This window comes from Castor canadensis, chromosome 17 (genome assembly GCF_047511655.1).
Source record: "Castor canadensis chromosome 17, mCasCan1.hap1v2, whole genome shotgun sequence".
NCBI classification, from domain to species: Eukaryota; Metazoa; Chordata; class Mammalia; order Rodentia; family Castoridae; genus Castor; species Castor canadensis.
Window position 1 is genome coordinate 43181637 of NC_133402.1, and position 21062 is coordinate 43202698.

The 21062-nt window shown below is 39.2% G+C and overlaps 1 protein-coding gene across 14 annotated transcripts in view; it reads right to left on the minus strand.

Moving 5' to 3' along the window:
- The window catches only part of Ulk4 (unc-51 like kinase 4), a 548798-nt gene that overhangs the window by 383980 nt on the left and 143756 nt on the right, over positions 1-21062 (minus strand). For all 14 annotated transcript variants that reach the window (XR_012443110.1, XR_012443108.1, XR_012443109.1 and 11 more), the window contains exon 22: positions 12383-12510. Coding sequence is in view for 9 of the 14 variants with exons in the window: in XM_074059105.1 (XP_073915206.1) it covers positions 12383-12510 (128 nt within the window). In the remaining 5 variants the exon portion in view is untranslated. The remainder of the gene's footprint in view (positions 1-12382; positions 12511-21062) is intronic.

A 21062-nucleotide genomic window follows, 5' to 3' on the forward strand; every position in this document is an offset into this window, starting at 1 on the left:
GTATTCCAAGTTCTGAAAAAAAATAACTGGCAACCAAGATTATTGCATCCAGCAACACTATCCTTCAGAATTAAAGAAGTAATAATGACCTTCCAAAATAAAGAAATACTAAGGAATTCATGAATACCCGACCATCCATACAAAAGATGCTTAACTGAGTCCTAAACTCAGAAATGGTAAAAAGTTAACTACCATTATGGCAACATGTGAATGTATACATCCCATTACACAAAAGTGAAATTGAAAAGAATCAAACATTGTCAATAAAGTAAACCATAAATCCACAAAGATGAATAAGAGAGGAAGAATATTCAAAACTAGAAGAAAGTCAACAAAATGTCATGCACAAGTATATACATTTTTAATAATAAACTTGAATGTAAATGGACTTAATATTCCATTTGAAAGATACACACTGGCTGAATGGATTAAAAAAATAGTAAGGCCTAACAATATGCTGCCTAAAATAAAGTTACTTAACAGTAAAGATACACACAGACTAAAAGTGAAAGGATGGACGATGATATTCCAAGCAAATGGAATTCTAAAGTGAGCAGGAGTAACTATACTGATATCTGATAAAATACTTTATGACAAAAATTATATGAAGAAACAATGAAGATCACTATAACTATCAAGACATCAATCAATCAAGAAGACATACTGGTTGCAAATCTACACATGCCTAGTGTAGGATCACTTTATAAAACAAATACTGTTAGAACACTAATAGACTCCAATACAATAATAGTGAGGGACTGCAATACTCCCCTCATCAGAGCTAATCTATACTATTGGCTATTTTTACTTATTTATAGAACATGTCATTCAATAGCTATAGATTATACATTCTTTTCATCAGCTCATAGAACTTTCTCTGGAATAAACCATATATTAGGCCATAAGAACAAGTTTTAAAACTTCAAAAAAATTAAATCACATCCTGTATCTTTTCTGATCACAATGAAATAAAATTAGAAGTCAGTAATGAGAAACTTTAGAGTGGAATATCATGACAAATCCTTCTGCAATTAAAAAATAAGGGAATACAAGAAATAGCTTTATGTTTTCCAAAATCAAGAATTTAGAAATAATAGTAAAATTCAGTCAAACAGAATAAAAATTTTGAATGGCCTTATAACCATCAAACCAAATGAATTTGTAGTTTAAAAGCAACCCAAAATAAATATTCAGGCCCAGGCAGATTCACTGGTGAAATCTGCCCAACACTGAACCAAAAGAACACAAATTTTATACAATCTCTTCCAGAAAGTAGAAGAGGATGGTATACATCCCAACTCATTTTACGAGGCTAGTATTATATCAATGCTAAAAAGGAAGGGAGGGAGGGAGGGAGGAGCAAGCAAACTACAGATCAGTATTTTTCATGAACTTAAGTGCAAAAATCAGGACCCTGATCCAACAGGACTGGTGTTACATAAGGAGAAAAGACATCTGGAGTGTGGACACACGGAGAAGGGTCCATAGGAAGGCAGCTCTGCCACAAGGATTAACTCAAGGAGTTACTCAGGAGCAACAAAAGCTGCTGGCATCCTGATCTTGGACTTGTCTGTTTCTACAAGTAGGCTTATAACAGATGGCCTCTACTGCTGCAACAAGTTTTCACAGGCTGCAGTAAGGGACAAACAAATGTCGGCCCTGTGGTCTCTTTTAACAGAGACCAGAGAGCTTCCCTAATGGACTCTACAAACTCTGGCCACCACAGGGAAGCTGAGCTGCCAGAATTCTGAGAGTCAAGTTGGTGGAGGGGCTCAGGTCCCTGCCCTTCAGAGCAAACCAACATCCACACAGTTCTCTATTTTCCACAAACACAGCATATACTTGGCAGTATCAAGAACACCACCATCCCCCACCTCTCAACGTTGCAGTCTTTCCAGTCCATACTGCTCAGAGTATCTTTTGAGTCTCCAGCTGCAGAAGGAGAGAAGAAGCCCCCAGGATGTTCCCAGTAGAGGATCCAATCTCCGTGGCACTTTCTCACCTCCCTCTCACTTCTGCCTTCAGAGTACTATGTATCCCCAATTCCCAAGCTTTCCAGGATTCTTTCACACAGGCAATAATCATGGCACATACTGCCCTCTTGCCTTGCAAACAGCAGACAATCTCAACAACACCCTTCCTGCTGAATGGATGATTAATTCATCAGTCAGCAGTGCAGCATCCAAAACAGGAAGTTATGAGGTAAAGACCTCCACCTGCTTCATCCATCTTTCCCTTTGTCCTCCTTTTCTGTACCTTTTTAACTACTTAGCATGTTCGACCAGAAGATGACTGCCTGGATTAGAAATCATCCACCATCTGTTCCTTCTTTCCCTGGAATTCCCGGCACTTTGCATGCGAGGTCCCCTGGACGTACACTGCATCTTTCCAAGCGTTTTCACATGGCTTTTCCATGCCTTTAACATTAGATCAGTATAGTTCAATGTGTTCTCTCATATGGCCTTTCAAAGTAGCAGAGACATCCCCAGCAGAGGCCATCCTCCTTAAGTTCTTCTGCTGACACTCAAAAAAAAGAAAAGGTTCTCCACAGAGTTTTCATTAATTGTGAAAAGTATTTTCCACCTCTCTCAATACTCCTGCCTCAGGAAGAGCTGGTCTTCCTGCTTTTTCTCCTTCAAGGACTGTTTACTTGTAAATGGACTGAGACAACTCTCACTCCATGGACTTCTTCACCCACTCAGCACCTGATCAGATATATCAAAGATACAGGTAGAAAGAAGACAGGACCGTGAGGTGCTCTCACCTTGTTCCAACAACCATTCTAGTCCTTCACCTGGGAACAGGGCTACAGTGCCCAACCATAAACCATCACATTTTGGAACCAGAGACTGGAGTGTCATCTCTGTTACACAGTGCAGGAAGAGTGAAGGAAGAATCACTCCTTCAAGGCTAACCTCGGGAGGATTACAAGATGGCAGCTAGAGGGAGGAGGCAGAAAGCGAGCCTCCTATAGTGAAATCTTGGAAAGATGCTGGAGACACACTTTGCAGGCAAAATCACTGAGAAGAGACAAAATTTGACCTCTCCACACCTCCAGCCAGCGCAGAGAATCTCCACGTCACGTTAAACGGAAAAACCAGGAGGGCCCCTGGGCCACACTCACTCGCACCCAGACAGCTTGGGAAGACGTGGACCAGGTGAGCTTCGCGGTACCGTGGTACTCCCACAGACAAGCCTAGGCCAGAGCAGCATAGCCTCTGGACAGACTGACCCCCACCCAGGGAAAAAAGAGAAACTAAGTAATAAGCAATAAGAACAATGAAGACACCAGCAGGAAAGAGGGTGGGGCGCTCTGAACGCTGAAGACTGGGGGAAGGGAATCCTTCCCGGGACTGTAAATAAACAAGCTGGGTGGGCCGGACAGCCTCTGGCGGGAGCAGGGGCCACGCCCAGCAACCAGGAGCAGGAAAGCTTGTGAGAGTGGCGGAGGGAGGAAAACTCCACAGGAGAGGAGGGAAGACCCACTTCCCACAGGAGCTGTAAACAAACATGGCGGCCAGCAGGAGCAGCAGCACTGCCCAGTAAGCAGGAACAGGAAAGCCTGTAAAAGTAGCAGTGGGAGGAAAACTGCATAGGAGAGGAGGGAAGACCCACTTCCCACATGAACTGTAAATAAACACCCAGGCCTGAGAACGCAGGGGCAGGGTCACCTTTACCAGTGCTTGGAAAGGGGAAAGTTTGTAGCAGAGGCTCCCGCACAGGAGAACTGAGCAAACAAAGCCTGTGGGACCAGGTGACTGCTAAGCTCACCCCAGAGATCTGCATAAACAACACCTCCAGCAACAGCAGGCTGACAGCAGTGGGCAGGCAAGCCACAGGTGCAGATACCATTCTCAGAACTGTCTCCAGACTCTTTTTTTTGTTTTTTTTCCTTCTTTTCTCTTTTTCTCCCTACCTTTGATGAGAGAACCACCAAATTACACCTGCAAGCCAAAAAACTTACTGAAACTATATTGCATTTGAACTTGGGACACTTGGTGGGGTTTTTGGGTGTGTGTGTGTAGTTTTGTTCTACTTCATGCGTCCCCTTTGATGAGAAAACTACAGAACAACATCTGAGGCACCATCTCCAGGATTGGAGACTAAGACGGACACACAAATTATTAAGACTGAAACTTCATTTCATTTGAAGTTGGAGGTTTTTTGGTTTTTTGGTTTTTTGATTTTTTTTTTAAAATCTTCAATTTTTCATTTTATTAAATTTTCTTATTTTTATATATAGATATTTCTTTCATTTACCTATTTTTTATTTTGATTCTCACCTTTTTTTATTTTTTATTTTCAGTCCTCTCTCTGTCTCTCTAATGTCTGTTCAGCTTACTGTCAATTAGTACACTAATGCTCCTGGTTTATACCTTTGAAACTTTCTTGTCTGAAACCTTGTTCCGTTTTCTCCTTCTTATCAGAGTATTTGCTTTTCCCTTTCCTTTAACTTCTTGCTTTCTATCTCAGCTCACCCTTCCATTCTAAATATTACCATTGTTATTATTACAAGCTAGAAAATACTTAATTGCACACAATACAGGGACAGTACAACACCAAAGACAATGACGGGAAGACAGAAAAAACAGGGAACCCAGTTTCCCCACAACAAAAAATTAGTACAGGAACCAGAGGGGAATGAAGAAAACAGATACTCAGATCCAGACACCAAAAAAATGAAGATAAATTATGCCAAAGGACCCAATGAAGCCCAAGAATAATTTAAAACAAGACATACTACAGGTACTCAATGAGAATTTTATAGAGATGGTACTGGATAAGGTGAACCAAATTGTACAGGAGACACTCAAGAAATTCCAAGACAACAAAAATAGAGAATTTGAAAAAGCAAAAGAAGACATAAAGGAAACCGTAGAAGCACTGTATAAACACCAAAGTGAAACAGAGAACACGATGAATAAACGGATAAATGAACTCAGGACAAAAACAGACAACATTAAAGAGGAAACAAATCAGGATATAGAAAGCCTCAGGAAAAAAAAACGAAACAGAACTGCAAAACAAAACAGAAGGCCAATCCATCAGAATAGAACAAACAGAAGACAGAATCTCAGAACTTGAAGATAAATTGGTAATTAAAGGAAAAACCGAAGAACTCTTAATTAAACAACTCAAGACCTGTGAAAAGAAAATGCAACAACTCACTGACTCCATCAAAAGACCAAACTTGAGAATCATGGGCATTGAAGAAGGAGAAGAGGTGCAAGTGAAGGGAATGTGTAATATATTCAACAAAATAATAACGGAAAATTTCCCAAATCTAGAGAAAGATATTCCCATACACATGCAAGAGGCCTCCAGGACACCAAACAGACCAGATCAAAATAGAACTACACCACGACATATCATCATTAAAACAACAAGTTTAGAAACTAGGGAAAGAATATTGAAGGCTGTAAAAGAGAAAAAACAAGTAACATACAAAGGTAAACCCATCAAAATCACAGCAGACTTCTCAACAGAAACATTAAAAGCAAGAAGAGCGTGGGGTGAGATCTTCCGGGCACTGAATGAAAATAACTTCAACCCCAGGATACTCTACCCAGCAAAACTATCATTCAAAATAGGTGGAGCAATAAAAGTCTTCCATGATAAGCAGAAACTAAAACAATATGTGACCACAAAGCCACCACTACAAAAGATTCTTCAAGGGATTCTGCACACAGAAAGTGAAACCCAACTTAACCATGAAAAGACAGGCAGCACCAAACCACAGGAAAAGAAAAGGCAAGACAGTAGAGAGTAACCTCAACTTAGGTACACACAATCAAACCTTCAAACAACTAAGACAACTAAATGAGAGGATTCACCACATACCTATCAGTACTAACGCTTAATGTTAACGGACTTAATTCACCCATCAAAAGGCACCGCTTAATATACCCAAAAGACTGTGACACAGGTTACTTCAGAGGCACCTGCACACCCATGTTTATTGCGGCACTATTCACAATAGCCAAGTTATGGAAACAGCCAAGATGCCCCACCACTGACGAATGGATTAAGAAAATGTGGTATCTATACACAATGGAATTTTATGCAGCCATGAAGAAGAACGAAATGTTATCATTCGCTGGTAAATGGATGGAATTGGAGAACATCATTCTGAGTGAGGTTAGCCTGGCCCAAAAGACCAAAAATTGTATGTTCTCCCTCATATGTGGACATTAGATCAAGGGCAAACACAACAATGGGATTGGACTTTGAGCACATGATAAAAGCGAGCAAGGGAGGGGTGAGGATAGGTGAGACACCTAAAAAATTAGCTAGCATTTGTTGCCCTCAACGCAGAGAAACTAAAGCAGATACCTTAAAAGCAACTGAGGCCAATAGGAAAAGGGGAACAGGTACTAAAGAAAAGGTTAGTTCAAGAAGAATTAACCTAGAAGGTAACACCCACGCACAGGAAATCAATGTGAGTCAATGCCCTGTATAGCTATCCTTATCTCAACCAGCAAAAACCCTTGTTCCTTCCTATTATTGCTTATACTCTCTCTACAACAAAATTAGAAATAAGGGCAAAATAGTTTCTGCTGGGTATTGAGGGGAGGGAGAGGGAGGGGGCGGAGTGGGTGGTAAGGTATGGGGTGGGGGTAGGGGGGAGAAATGAACCAAGCCTTGTATGCACATATGAATAATAAAAGAAAAAGGAAAAAAAAATAATAAACATAATAAACCACATTAACAGAAGCAAAGACAAAAACCACTTGATAATCTCAATAGATGCAGAAAAAGCCTTTGATAAGATGCAACACATTTCATGATAAAAGCTCTAAGAAAACTAGGAATAGAAGGAAAGTACCTCAACATTATAAAAGCTATATATGACAAACCTACAGCCAGCATTATACTTAATGGAGAAAAACTGAAACCATTCCCTCTAAAATCAGGAACTAGAGAAGGATGCCCACTATCTCCACTCCTATTCAACACAGCACTGGAATTCCTAGCCAGAGCAATTAGGCAAGAAGGAATAAAGCAAATACAAATAGGTAAAGAAACTGTCAAAATATCCCTATTTGCAGATGACATAATCCTATACCTTAAAGACCCAAAAAACTCTACTCAGAAGCTTCTGGACATCATCAATAGCTATAGCAAGGTAGCAGGATATAAAATCAACATAGAAAAATCATTAGCATTTCTATACACTAACAATGAGCAAATGGAAAAAGAATGTATGAAAACAATTCCATTTACAATAGCCTCAAAAAAAATCAAATACCTAGGTGTAAACCTAACAAAAGATGCGAAAGACCTCTACAAGGAAAACTATACACTTCTGAAGAAAGAGATTGAGGAAGACTATAGAAATTGGAGAGATCTCCCATGCTCATGGATTGGTAGAATCAACTCAGTAAAAATGTCGATACTCCCAAAAGTCATCTACATGTTTAATGCAATTCCCATCAAAATTCCAATGACATTCATTAAAGAGATTGAAAAATCTACTGTGAAATTTATATGGAAACACAAGAGGCCACGAATAGCCAAGGCAATACTCAGTCAAAAGAACAATGCAGGAGGTATCACAATACCTGACTTCAAACTATATTACAAAGCAATAACAATAAAAACAGCATGGTACTGGCACAAAAACAGACATGAAGACCAGTGGAACAGAATAGAGGACCCAGAGATGAAGCCACACAACTATAAGCAACTTGTCTTTGACAAAGGAGCTAAAAATATACGATGGAGAAATAGCAGCCTCTTCCACAAAAACTGCTGGGAAAACTGGTTAGCAGTCTGCAAAAAACTGAAACTAGATCCATGTATATCACCCTATACCAAGATTAACTCAAAATGGATCAAGGATCTGAATATCAGACCCCAAACTCTTAAGTTGATACAAGAAAGAGTAGGAAATACTCTGGAGTTAGTAGGTATAAGTAAGAACTTTCTCAATGAAACCCCAGCAGCACAGCAACTAAGAGATAGCATAGATAAATGGGACCTCATAAAACTAAAAAGCTTCTGTTCATCAAAAGAAATGGTCTCTAAACTGAAGAGAACACCCACAGAGTGGGAGAAAATATTTGCCAGGTATACATCAGACAAAGGACTGATAATCAGAATAAATAGGGAACTTAAAAATCTAAATTCACCCAAAACTAATGAACCAATAAAGAAATGGGCAAGTGAACTAAACAGAACTTTCTCAAAAGAAGAAATTCAAATGGCCAAAAAACACATGAAAAAATGCTCACCATCTCTAGCAATAAAGGAAATGCAAATGAAAACCACGCTAAGATTCCACCTCACCCCTGTTAGAATAGCCATCATCAGCAACACCACCACCAACAGGTGTTGGCGAGGATGCGGGGAAAAAGGAACCCTCTTACACTGTTGGTGGGAATGTAAACTAGTGCAACCACTCTGGAAAAAAATTTGGAGGCTACTAAAAAAGCTAAACATTGATCTACCATTTGATCCAGCAATACCACTCTTGGGGATATACCCAAAAGACTGTGACACAGCTTACTCCAGAGGCACCTGCACACCCATGTTTATTGCGGCACTATTCACAATAGCCAAGTTATGGAAACAGCCAAGATGCCCCACCACTGACGAATGGACTAAGAAAATGTGGTATCTATACACAATGGAATTTTATGCAGCCATGAAGAAGAACGAAATGTTATCATTCGCTGGTAAATGGATGGAACTGGAGAACATCATTCTGAGTGAGGTTAGCCTGGCCCAAAAGACCAAAAATCGTATGTTCTCCCTCATATGTGGACATTAGATCAAGGGCAAACACAACAATGGGACTGGACTTTGAGCACATGATAAAAGCGAGAGCACACAAGGGAGGGGTGAGGATAGGTGATACACCTAAAAAATTAGCTAGCATTTGTTGCCCTCAACGCAGAGAAACTAAAGCAGATACCTTAAAAGCAACTGAGGCCAATAGGAAAAGGGGACCAGGAACTAGAGAAAAGGTGAGATCAAAAAGAATTAACCTAGAAGGTACACATGCACAGGAAATTAATGTTGAGTCAACTCCCTGTATAGCTATCCTTATCTCAACTAGCAAAAACCCTTGTTCCTTCCTATTATTGCTTATACTCTCTCTACAACAAAATTAGAAATAAGGGCAACATAGTTTCTGCTGGGTATTGAGCGGGTAGGGGGGAGAGGGAGGGGTCGGAGTGGGTGGTAAAGGAGGGGGTGGGGGCTAGGTGGAGAAATGACCCAAGCCTTGTATGCACATATGAATTAAAAAAAAAAAAAAAAAAAAGGCTAACCTCCCCTGCCAGGCCCTCTATCTACACTTACCCTGCTCATTGTGTTGCTCCAGAGAGTGAGTACAGAAGACATCAGAGGTGACCCACAGGATAACAGCTTCCTATTACTGCCAAATAAATATTCAGAGACTCAGAAGTCACAGTAAACCCCAGGTATTGTATGTGCCTTGACTAGATTTAGTTCTTTCCAGTTAAACATCTTCTAGATTGGGGTTACACAGAGCATTTTAGACTGAATAATCAGAATGGCTCTCAGAAGTAACCAACCAAGGGAGGGGTGAGGATAGGTAAGACACCTAAAAAACTAGCTAGCATTTGTTGCCCTTAATGCAGAGAAACTAAAGCAGATACCTTAAAGCAACTGAGGCCAATAGGAAAAGAGGACCAGGAACTAGAGAAAAGGTTAGATCAAAAAGAATTAACCTAGAAGGTAACACCCACGCACAGGAAATCAATGTGAGTCAATGCCCTGTATAGCTATCCTTATCTCAACCAGCAAAACCCCTTGTTCCTTCCTATTATTGCTTATACTCTCTACAACAAAATTAGAGATAAGGGCAAAATAGTTTCTGCTGGGTATTGAGGGGGGGAAGCAGGAGGGGGTGGAGTGGGTGGTAAGGGAGGGGGTGGGGGCAGGGGGGAGAAATGAACCAAGCCTTGTATGCACATATGAATAATAAAAGAAAAATGAAAAATAAATAAATAAATAAATAAACATTTTCCAAAAAAAAAAAAAAAAAAGAAGTAACCAACCGAGACATGAGTGACCTGAAGAAGCTGTCCAGGCAAACACCATCACACGGGACACTAACTAGGAGAAGCTCTGATGGGAGTATGATAGGCCCAGTGTGTTCCAAGGAGGAACAAGGAAAAAGTACATGGTTGGGATCAATTAGCACAAGGAAGACTGTAGAAGGCAGGGCTTAGTGGCAGGCAGGACACAGCAAGGACCCATGTTCCTAAGTAGAGAAGAAACAAAAGGTGGCTCACAGTGTAGAGATCCTCCAGCTATTCCATGGAGATCAGACTGAGTACAACAAATGATGGAAGACATCTATTAAGAAAATTTTATTTTTACCTTGTGGAAAATGATGGTAAACACAAGAAGAGAGCAAAGGCAACAAGGCCATTAAAAGTGAATATACTTCTACTACTGGCTGTAATGGGCTAGTGAGGACAGGATTCACCTTTCAATATAAAAAGAACAAAAAACAGACAAGGAGAATAAACAAAGGCCACAAGCAGAAACCTCGGGGAGACTTTAAAAAAAAAAAAAAAAGGAAGCTAGCAAGGCACAGTGGCTCATGTCTGCAATCCTAGCTGTTCTAGAGGCAGAGACAGGAGAATTGAAGCTAGCCAAGGCAAAGTGAGCGAGACCCTCGATCAAAAGAACAAGCCAGGCATGGCAGTGCATGCCTAAAATCCCAGTTATGCAGGAAGGGTAGCTTCAAGATTCACAGACCCATGCCAGCTCCAGGCAAAAGTTAGTGTGAGATCCTATCTAGAAAACAAACTAAAGCAAAAGGACTGCTGGGTGGGGGCGTGGGGGTGGGGCAGGCAGGGACACATGCTCAAGTGGGGCCCTGAGTTTAAATCCCAGTATTGCAAAAAGACAAAAAAAAAAAGAAAAAGAAGAAGAAGAAGGAAGGAAGCTTGTTGGGAGACTCTCTATATATTCTCCCATTAAATCTCTACTCTTTAATTAATTAAAAAGTTGATTAACCTGTGATATAAAGAAATGCTAAAAAGAAAAAATTAAAAGAAAAACAGAATTCAGCAAACGCCTTCCATGTGAAAAATATGCTTGGTTACAATCATGTCCATGAACTGGTATTAGAATTTGACAGTACTTGCCTGTGAGAAAAGACATTTGCATGTGATAATGAAAATGCTAATTCAAAACCAAACTAAAAAATTTTTAAAACATTATAGATCTTAACACTAGAATCACAGGGCTATTTTGATTTATGTGTTCGTAAGAATTTTACTTTAGTCTTCTAGAAATCTCCATGGGTTTTTTTAATTCTATGAAATAAACACTGCTACCAAAAAAAAAGACATTTTCAAAGCTAAGGTACACAAAGTCACAGAGAACAGCAGTAACAGTTTAACAGTTGCAACTGACTTCATGATGTTATTTCCCTCTATTAGTACACCTAGGTTCCAAAAAATAAAAAGAAGGAAAAGCAGTACACAATTATTAGCAGTATACTTTTTGTATCAATAAAAAATCCATGGAAATTTATTTTCTGTCTTTTTATATAAAGATCAACAAAATATCTATAATTTTGCCCTTCTCCCTACAAAGCATAAAATATCAACTCTGGGTATTTATGGAAGTTTGCCAATCCCTAACCTACATCAACCTCAGCACTTTGAAGGCTCTGTTTGTATTCTCTAACAAGGAAAAACCTAGATCAAGAAACAGACATGAATAATACCTGTGATCCCAGCACTCAGGAGGCTCAGGCCTGAGGATCTCAAGTTCTAGGCTAGCCTGAGGGAAGGGAAGGGAAGGGGAGGGAAAGAGAAGAAAGTAGACATTTTAAGCCAGGCTTTCAGGAATCCTCTGGGCTTCAACAGAGCATGGCCAAGTAATTCAGAACAATGTTAAAGGAAAGGACTTGCAGAACATCCAGGATAGCTTTCCTCTTATAAGAAGTTGAAAGAAAAAGAGCACAAGCAGCCTAGGAATCCATAATCTCCTGCCCCTGCACTTTTCCTCCCTCCACCTCACAAGGTTGTTCTTTTAGGGTCATCAGCTACTCACTCTAGAATCTCAAAAAGACCAACTACACAAGCAAACCACTGGTCCACAAATGACTCCCAAAGCACAAACCAGCACCAGTTTCAATATCCACTAGGACTGTGCCCAGATCTAAAGCACCACAGGAATTTCCACCCCACTTCAGCTTCAGTGTCTTCTCTGTGTCCTCTGCACTTCCAAACTGGGATTACTAGAGAAATATTAAACCTATGGAAAAATTCAGAGAAAGTTTCCAATACTACATACATAAAGGCCAAGAAATGGTATGAAATGCATGTGAAACTGCTAACAAAATAGGCACCAGATTCAAATCTCTGGCGAAGCCTCGGGGCAACCATACCTGGCTTGGCAGCTGAGCAACAACATCTCACGGTTATGAATCAAGATATATAAAAGCACCAGGAAGGCCTTCGCTCTGATGAAAGTCGAGGGGCTGTCAAGTAAACGGATGATTGTAGACACAAAATCCTGTAGAAGATATTTGAAAATATGTTTGAGAAAGCATGAAAAATACAGGACAGTCTCAGCTGTCAGAGTAAGTAGATTATAATAATCAAAAGTTGGCAAGAAATAAATTTCTGCTACAGTTTTTTTTTAATTTGTTTCAGACCCCATACTAAATTTTTCATATGTATTATCTCATTTAAACCTGACTAAGCAAACTGCAAACCCAGAGATCATCTCTTAGTCTACACCACGAGGTCTTAACAAACAAAACACAACCCTGCACTCCTGTAACATTCAAAACAAAACACAGAGCCAGAGCTATTGACAAGGATTAATGCTTTTCAACAGACAGTCTGTAAATCATCTCAGATGCTCTATCCATGTGCAAATAGGAAAGAGACAGAGACAAGAAAGAAAAGAAAAGAAAGAAACAAAGAAAGAGAGAGAAAGAATGAGAGAAAGAAAAGAAAAGAAAAGAAATGTAAGCCAGGAATATGGAATCTTATTGTTGGCAAGATGGCTACAGAGCAGGCATATGTGTTACCAACAGTACTCAACAGAGCACAGTACCAAGAAGTAACACAGTGTGTCCAAGGCAGACTCAAGAAGCCTGAATTTTTGGTCACACCATGTCCCTTTTACACTGAATGTTCTATTGCCAAGTAGGAAAGTTTTATACAGTCATGTATGCACTTCCATTTAAGAATAAATTCTGTGGATGTTTCAAAATGAAACCTCCTTGTATGACTAATGTATGTCAATTTTTAAAAGAATGCATTCATGTAGAAGCATCAGGCTTACCTAGTTACCTAGTTCATAAACTAAATGCCCAAAGCCAGATGATTATCTGGCATGAAAAACAGAATCAACATCATGATGACCACTAAGCAAACCTGTTCCCACATTCAGCATCTACACAGTAGAAAGCCCTTCTCCACAAGCAATGCCTCATTCTAATTTGTGCTCTGTGCTGTAAGCACCACAGAACAGCTCTCTTTCCCACGCCGCCCGCACCCCAATGCACTCACTCATGATTCTAAAACATTCATATTTCCACGAGTCCTGGGCTGAACACTTTCAAATTTTAGGAGAGTGGAAAGGTATAGTGACTGTAGACGCAAGATCTGCAAGTTTGTTTCATTAAACAACATCACCAGGATAAATTGCAAACCAGTATCAGGGCTGCAGATTAGCTATAATGTTTATAGACATAAGAAAGGTCCAAATCAGTTGTAAATGAACAGGAAGCTATAGAAAATACACCTTTAAAAAAACAATGCAAAAATTCCTTTATGAAATACATAAGCAAGTGGAATCAAGCAATAAATTAAGAGAATATTACATTGGGACCAAGTAGGTTATATCCCAAGAGTCTAAGACTGACTCAACATTCGAAAATCTATCAGTACAATTCACCATTATAACAGATTGAAAGAAAATCCAAAGCTAGGGTTGGTGGCTCACACCAGTCATCCCAGCTACACAGGAGGCTGAGATCAGGAAGATCACAGCTCAAGATCATCCAAGAAAAAGTTAGTGAGACCCCATCTCAACTAATATCTAGGTATGGTGGTATGTAACTGTCATCTCAGCTACAGCAGGAAGTATAAAATAAGAGGATCACAGTCCAGGCCAGCCTGATTAAAAAGTGAGACCCTATCTCCAAATTAACCAGAGCAAAAAAGACTAGGGCTGTAGTTCAAGTGGTAGAGCACAGCCCAGCAAACGTAAAGCCCTGAGCTCAAAGCCCAGTTCTGTCCCCCACCCCCCAAAGAAAACAACACTGAAACTTCTCTATGGAGGACACTGTAAGAAAGATAAATCACATACTGGGAGAAAATATTTTAATCCACAATATATGCATAACTCTCAAAATTCAATATTAAGGAAAAACTGAAAATGCATAAACTATTTAAACAGACACTTCACCAAAGAAGATGTCAAATGAACTCATGACAGGATGCTCAATGTCATAATCATTATGGTAATGCAAATTAGAGGTGACAGTGGCATGCCACTGTGCAGGATCAGAACAGACAAAGGGAAAGACGGGAGGATGTGGAGAACCTAAAAATTTTTATATCTTGCTCGTGGGAATGAAAATGGTATAGACCAAAACAAGGTTATCAAGTGGCTTTCCAAAGTGGTTGCACCAATTTATTCTCCATCACTATGAGAGCTGCAACTGCCCTACATCTTCACTGACACTTATCATCCACCTTTCTCATTTTTATCTAAATTGCTAATTCTGAGCTCAAAGCAACTATTAATGAACACAAATGAGAACTGGTTTATACTTTCTAAAAAATCTACTATTACTTACTTTAAAGCTCTCTAAAGTTTTATGAACAGGATAATATGTTCCTTACCCCAACTCAGAAGGAACTATGATGACTCAAGGCAATGGAAGAAGGAAACAGATCTCAACCTCCTTGACAAGAATGACAGAGAAAAATGAAAACAGTGTGTAAGTGCAAAGAGAATACAATTTCACAAGTGATTTAACTATAGTTTAAAAATATAGTTTTATATATATAGATGATTATTAAGTTTTACTTTAAAATAAGCTTCTTAAGCAGTCTAGATTTAGCATTTGTGTCAAGTCTAAAAACATGCTAAAAAGACAACTGCAGCTTTCTCTTTCTTTTTATTTTTTTTTTTGGATGCCCAATAAAGTAACTGCATAAATGCAAAGATTGAAAACTCCATAATTTTCATATAATATGTCTAGAAAAAATTTTTCATTGATAAATACCAACAAAAATACAAACCATTTAAGGGGGAAAGGCTTAAAAAGAAAAACAGATTTTTTATTGAGTGACAGTGAAGCTCATGAAAACCAGAGTGGCAGCATAATGTGGGCTAAAGAGCATGAGATCTGGACTCAGGAAAACTCAAGTGCAGAAGCCAGCTGCTTGACTAAAAGAACCTGTGGGGCTCAGCTTTGAATTTTAAAATAAAGTGGAGAGCATTACAACAACACATGCCATGGGCCTGACCTGGTGACTGAAGGCTTTTCTCAACAAGATGCTGAAAAGTATCACAAAGCATACAGCCATATGAAGTGCATTTGTGAAAATTGTTAGGAAGAAGACAGTGACAGAAAAAGAAAGAGAAACAGAATTGTATTAAGACCTTAGAAGATAAAGATAAAGGAAAGACTATTCGTCAAATGATATCCTTACTCTACTAACCCTAGAAAGACTCTGAACGGGTAGTTAAAATTTTAAATGAGAGGAAAATCAACTCATCAGAATGAATATATAATGTTGGAAAAATACCTATGACAGAGAAGCAGTATTTTATGTATAAATAACTTTAATCAATAAAAATGCATAAACACTCCAATAAAATAACAAAGTGTAACAATAGGTAAACAACTTCTAGAACTCTAACCTCAACAAGAAAATTAAAATATGACTGTCCCATCCAGGCATGGCGGCACATGCATGTAACCTTAGCCACTTGAGAGGCAAATGAGACCCTATCAGAAAAACAAGCTTTAAAACCAAAAGGACCACAGGTTACTCCAGAGGCACCTGCACACCCATGTTTATTGCAGCACTATTCACAATAGCCAAGTTATGGAAACAGCCAAGATGCCCCACCACTGACGAATGGATTAAGAAAATGTGGTATCTATACACAATGGAATTTTATGCAGCCATAAAGAAGAATGAAATGTTATCATTTGCTGGTAAATGGATGGAATTGGAGAACATCATTCTGAGTGAGGTTAGCCTGGCCCAAAAGACCAAAAATCGTATGTTCTCCCTCATATGTGGACATTAGATCAAGGGCAAACACAACAATGACAAAAGCAAGAGCACACAAGGGAGGGGTGAGGATAGGTAAGACACCTAAAAAATTAGCTAGCATTTGTTGCCCTCAATGCAGAGAAACTAAAGCAGATACCTTAAAAGCAACTGAGGCCAATAGGAAAAGGGGACCAGGAACTAGAGAAAAGGTGAGATCAAAAAGAATTAACCTAGAAGGTAACACCCACGCACAGGAAATCAATGTGAGTCAATGCCCTGTATAGCTAACCTTATCTCAACCAGCAAAAACCCTTGTTCCTTCCTGTTATTGCTTATACTCTCTCTTCAACAAAATTAGAAATAAGGGCAAAATAGTTTCTGCTGGGTATTGAGGGGGTAGGGGGGAGAGGGAGGGGGCAGAGTGGGTGGTAAGGGAGGGGGTGGGGGCAGGGGGGAGAAATGAACCAAGCCTTGTATGCACATATGAATAATAAAAGAAAAAAAAATAAAACAAAAAAAAACAAAACTCAACAACCTTCATGATAAAAGCTTTGAAGAACCTAGGAATAAATCGAATGTACCTCAAAATAATAAAGGATATATATATATATATATATATATATATATATATATATATATATACATATATATACACACGTATATCCTTTATTAACAAGATGTACATAGATATATAGATACAGATAACATACATAGATGTGTATATATTGTTTATATATAACATACATATGTGCTACATAATATATACATATATAATATGTATACATATCTATAACAAACCTATAGCCACCATCATACTAAATGGGGAAAAACCGAAACCATTTCCTCTATAGTCAAGAAGACAAGGGTGTCCACTCTCCCCATTCTTATTCAATATAGTTTTAGAATTCCTAGCCAGAGCAATAAAACTGCAAGAAAGAAAAGGAATTAAATTGGAAAAGAAGAAGTTGAATTATCCTTATTCAATGATATGATCTTATACCTAAAAAATCCTAAAAACTCCACTAAAAGCCAGGTGCCAGTGGCTCACACCTATAATCGTAGCAATTCAGGAGTCAGAGATCAGGAAGATTGCAGTTCAAAGGCATCCCCTGGCAACTCATTCACGAGACCCTATCTTGAAAATACCCAGCACAAAAAAGGGCTGGCAGGGTGATTCAAGTGATAGAACACCACCTAGTAAGTGTCAGGCCCTGAGTTCATACTCCAGTACTGCCAAAAACAAAAGAAAACTCCACCATAAAACTATTAGACATCATAAACACTTTCAGCAAAGTAGCAGGATACAAAATCAATGTACAAAAATCAGTAGCTTTTCTCACCAATAATGAACAGACTCAGAACAAAATCAGGAAAACAATCCCATTCACAATAGTCTCCCCTCGATAAAGTATCTAGGAATAAATTTAATGAAGATAGTGAAAGACCTCTACGATGAAAACTATAAATCACTGAAAAAAGAAAACATCAGAAGATGGAAAGATCTCCTTTGCTCATGGGTCAGTAGAATCAATATTGTAAAAATGGCTATATTACCAAAAGCAAGCTATATGTTCAATGCAATCCCCATCAAAATTCCAATGACTTCTTCACAGAGATAGAAACATCAATCTCAAACTTCATATAGAAACACAAAAAATCTTGAATAGACAAAGCAAAAAAAGCAGCGCTGGAGGTATTACAATACTTGATTCAAACAATATTACAAAGCCATAGCAATAAAAACAGCATGATACTGGCACAAAAGCAGAAACAAACACCAATGGAATAGAATACAAGACCCAGGGATACATCACACAGCTACAATCATGTGAGTTTGACAAAGGAGCCCAAAATATATGGTGGAGAAAATATAACCTCTTCAACAAATGTTGCTGGGAAAACCAGTATCTGCATGTAGAAGACTGAAACTACATCCCTGTTTTTCACTTTGTACTAATAGCAAGTCAAAGTAGATCAAAGACCTTATTGTAAGACCTAAAACTTTGATACTAATACAGGAAATGGGGAAAACAATGGAACATATGGGCACAGGCAATAACTTCCTGAATACAACTCCAAGAGATCAGCAATTAATAGAAAGGATCAATAAATGGGACAAACATCAAACTAAAAAGCTTCTGCACAACAAAGCAAAGAGTAACCAGACTGAAGAGGCAGACCACAGAATGGGAGAAAATCTTTGTCAGTTATCCATCTGACAAAGGATTTATAACCAGAATTTACAGAGAGGTCATAAAACTAAACTCCCCAAAAATCAAAATCAATCAATGGCCCAATGAAGAAAGGGGCAAACGAACAGAACAAAATTTTTCAAAGGAAGAAATATAAATTTAAAAAAAAAAAAAACCACATGAAGAAATATTCAACATCCCTGGCCACAAAGGAAATGCAAATCAAACCACATTAACATTTCATCTCATTCCAGTTAGAATAGCTATCATCAAGAACACAACAACAAATGTTGGTCAGGATGCAAGGAAAGGGAACCCTTAAGCACTGTTGATGAGAATGTAAATTTGCACAACCACTATGGAAAGAAGTATGAAGGTTCCTCAAAAAAACTAAAAACAACCAAACAATCCAGAGATACCACTCCTGGGCGTATATCTGAGGGAATGTAAGTCAGGATACACTAAAGACACTGGCACACCCATGTTTACAGCAGCACTATTCATAGTAACCAAGCTATGGAAACTACCCACATGCCCTACAACTGATGAATACATTTTTAAAATGTGATACGTGTACACACACACACACACACACACACACACACACACACACACAGGAGTATTATTCAGCAATGAAGAATAAAATCATGGCATTTGCAGGTAAATGGATGGGACTGGGAATGATCATTTTAGCAAAGTAAGCCAGGCTCATAAAGACAAAGGTTGCATGTTTTCACTCATATGTGGAAGAAATATTCAAAAAATAAATAAGCACAAATACATGACCATATCTACCTATATATGTATATATAATACATTTGTAATGTTGGGACTTTTGAGGGAACTAAGGAGAGGAAAAGAGAATGATAGAGTGTGGATAATACAGAAATACATTGCATCTGTGTAGGAAGAGGGCATACAAAACGTACTGAAAGCTGTTGAATCATAAGGGTAGGGGGAAAGGGTAAGGAAGAGTAATAGAGAGGGTTAATCTGATTAAAGTACAATATATTCACAGGTAAAATGCCATGGCAAAACCCCTTTAAGCCATGACTATACACTTAAATAATGAAGGACAGGAATGTAAAGCAGTTCCTGTTAGAGGGAGGGTAGTAGAAGATGGTGGAGAGGGAATAGAGAGGGTGAGGAGGGTAAATAAGGTCAGTGTACTTTATGTGCTTGTATGAAAATAGAAGGAAACCTGTTGAAATCATTTCAAGTAGGAGGAGGGAGATGAGGGAGAATGATGGTGGAGATGAACCTAACCAAGTTAGATTGTAAGCACATATGGAAATGTCACAATGAAACCCTCCATACAACGAATATATACTAATAAAAATGTTCAAAACACACAAAAACAGGTGTACTAATTTAGAGTATCCTCATATTAATTAGAGTACTCCCACAGATTAATTACAATTTTCCCCAGCTGGTAATAAGATGGTGTGGCCCTCATGCCTGCCCTCCTACTTCCATCAGGGTGGAGATGGCTGCTGTGGGACTGGGCTGCTGTAGGAGCCATGAGGCCCCCCTGCCATGGCTGCATCACTTCTACGCCTCCTCCCACCCAGTCTGTGAGCACAGGGATTTTCCAGAGGGCTTTCAGATGGAATATAAAGCCATGTTAAATACAACATATGAACACAGAATAAACAAAGGGGAACTTTTTGTTTGGCTCTCCAGAGACTGAAGCAGTAAAACCAGTTTGAGGGGCTCTCCCAAACTAGAAAGACTTGTACTAATTTCTGATAACCTGGAGAGCTACATGAGACAAAGGGAAAACTTGTGAATCTGCCTGGACTTTAACCAGCAGCACAAAAAGGAAAAAGAAGTCTGAGGAGAGTAAAAGCGTTTCCCTCAGGGCAGAGAGTAGAATAGCAAAGCCAATCTGTGAGGTTTTTCCAAAGGAAAGCGAGTTCTTAGGAACTAGAATCAAACTAGGATCTGTTGTACCTGTGTAGAGTATTCAACATGAAGAAGGTCTCCATAAAAACAGATCATAGGCCTCTTCTGACTACTGACAAACAGTACTATTTGAGGTAGACAGAAAACACAGACAATGCTAGGAGGGAAAGAAAAGACCAGGGGAATGTGCAGCGTGGCAGGTGGAGAAGAAAAGAGCTGGGGATCATGTTAATCTAGCAGTTTGTAAGCTGGCCATGTCAATATACAAAGAAAGATTTGGCTTTTTTTTTTTTTTCGGTGTTTGAGGTTCAAATTTAGCCCAGTGCTAGAGAATGCAGCCCAGGGGTGAGTCTGGCAGGATCAACGGGTGGGAGAGGGGCTTTCCAGCACCCCAAGTCTCATGCCCCACCAAGAACGGAGGTTCAACCTAGACATCTGTGGGGGACTGAGGTGTGAGTTCTGATATCAACATTTGGTCTAAGCAGAAGGACCTCCAGTGACTGAGTGCAACCCTCAAAAAAAGAAAAAAAAAAGACTCCAAACACTGAGAATTTCTGGTACCTTAAGTTTCCTCAAGGTGTCCCATTGAGAGAGAAGGGGCCCAAAACATGCAGAGGGACAAATCAGGTTGCCTGCTCTACTGGAACATTCCAGACTCAGAGGGACCACAAGCGAGGATGCAACTCTCCAGGATGATAGGACTCCCCTCCACCCTGGA